Below are 1,353 nucleotides of genomic sequence, written 5' to 3' on the forward strand. Positions count from 1 at the left end.
CATTGTATATATATATATATAAGTTTGGAAAAAGAAAAAAGAGTAGGTGAATAAGAAATGCTACTTAAAAACCTAAATAGAGAAATAGAGAAAAAGAGAAAAGAATTTAAGTCTATGAGATATAATGTCACAAGAAGAAAGATATGGTAAAAATTAACAATGTTAACGTAGTGCGTGTTTGATATATTAAACTATGTATATACCATATTTGGACTTAAGTACATACCAAAAAAAAAAAAAAAAACCAACTCGAAAGACCCGTAATTCATTAGCTGAAAAAGTTTCATTAGTGAAGTACCTTATCAAATTTATTTCTTATTCTACTGAATGCGAAACTTGTAATATACCATCACCCATTCACCCTAGACAATTTTTTTTACGCGTGAACAATTAAACGAGTTTAGAAAGAGAGAAAGAAAGAAAAGAGAGTTTACGAAGAACAACAGCAACACTCATTCACTATTTGTCATATAAATTAAAACATGGGTCGAAGATAACGCCACCCGAGACAAATACACAACAATTAATTAAGCAAAACCCTCTCACTCGTCCTGTGTTGGTCGTGGACTCGAGAGGATCAACCAATAACCAATCAACACGCGTAAAAATCGGCGAGTTCATCGAGCGACTCAGGTGGAGGATCGGCATTGTGGAGCATCCACAACAAGTGTTCGAAAAGGACAACCTCACAAGCCACGTTGATTGTCTCCTCTTCCTCCTCCTCGGAGCCGTCGCGGGACCTGTCCACCAGCTCCCGGAACAGCGGGTGCCCGACAACCTCCGCGCTCACGAGGTACCGCCGCCTCGTCTTCCCCACGTACACGGGGCGGAGCGACGAGGACTCGCCGTCGTCGTCATCGGCGGCGACGCTTTCGCGGCTGTGTTTGGAGCTGAACGAGTTCCACTTCTTGAGCACTGACTTGAGTGACTTGAGCTTCGTTAGTTTTCCTCCTTTCGACATTTTGTTGCTGTGAGAACTGAGAACTGAGAAGGCGTGAAGGGAGGTTTTGGTATTAAAAGGGGAGGGGAAGGGCGAAATGGTCAAAACGCATGTAATTAAGAATTCCGAAAGTGGCTGACATGTTTGGCGTTTCGACTTTGGTTGGTGCCAATTGTGAACATTTGTTTGCACAAGTCTTCCCTCTCTTTCATATTCTTTATTCTCTTTTTAGGTGTCTTTTAGGGCTCTTTAGAAGTTTCTTTTCTTTAATAAATGGTTTAGTATTATTTTAGTCTTAATCTTCTGCTTTGTGTGTGTATGTTATTTTGTCTCCGTTGAAGGTGAAACCCGGATTTTGCTAGATATGGGTTTAAGTTATAATTAATGAGTTTAATTCAAATATTATTAGTACA

The 1,353-nt window shown here is 39.9% G+C and overlaps 1 protein-coding gene across 1 annotated transcript; it reads right to left on the minus strand.

Moving 5' to 3' along the window:
- Positions 1–249: 249 nt before the first annotated feature.
- LOC109819186 (auxin-responsive protein SAUR78) lies at positions 250–1,098 on the minus strand. The gene has a single exon (XM_020384815.3). It carries the CDS (start codon positions 959–961, stop codon positions 593–595), a length of 369 nt encoding a protein of 122 aa, XP_020240404.2. The 5' UTR covers positions 962–1,098; the 3' UTR covers positions 250–592.
- Positions 1,099–1,353: the final 255 nt, after the last annotated feature.

This window comes from Cajanus cajan, chromosome 1 (genome assembly GCF_000230855.2).
Source record: "Cajanus cajan strain Asha chromosome 1, NIPB_CcT2T_4, whole genome shotgun sequence".
Lineage (NCBI taxonomy): Eukaryota > Viridiplantae > Streptophyta > Magnoliopsida > Fabales > Fabaceae > Cajanus > Cajanus cajan.

Coding starts and splice junctions, on each gene's coding strand:
- LOC109819186 (XM_020384815.3), bottom strand. CDS start 961: ATGTCGAAAGGAGGAAAACTAACGAAGCTCAAGTCACTCAAGTCAGTG.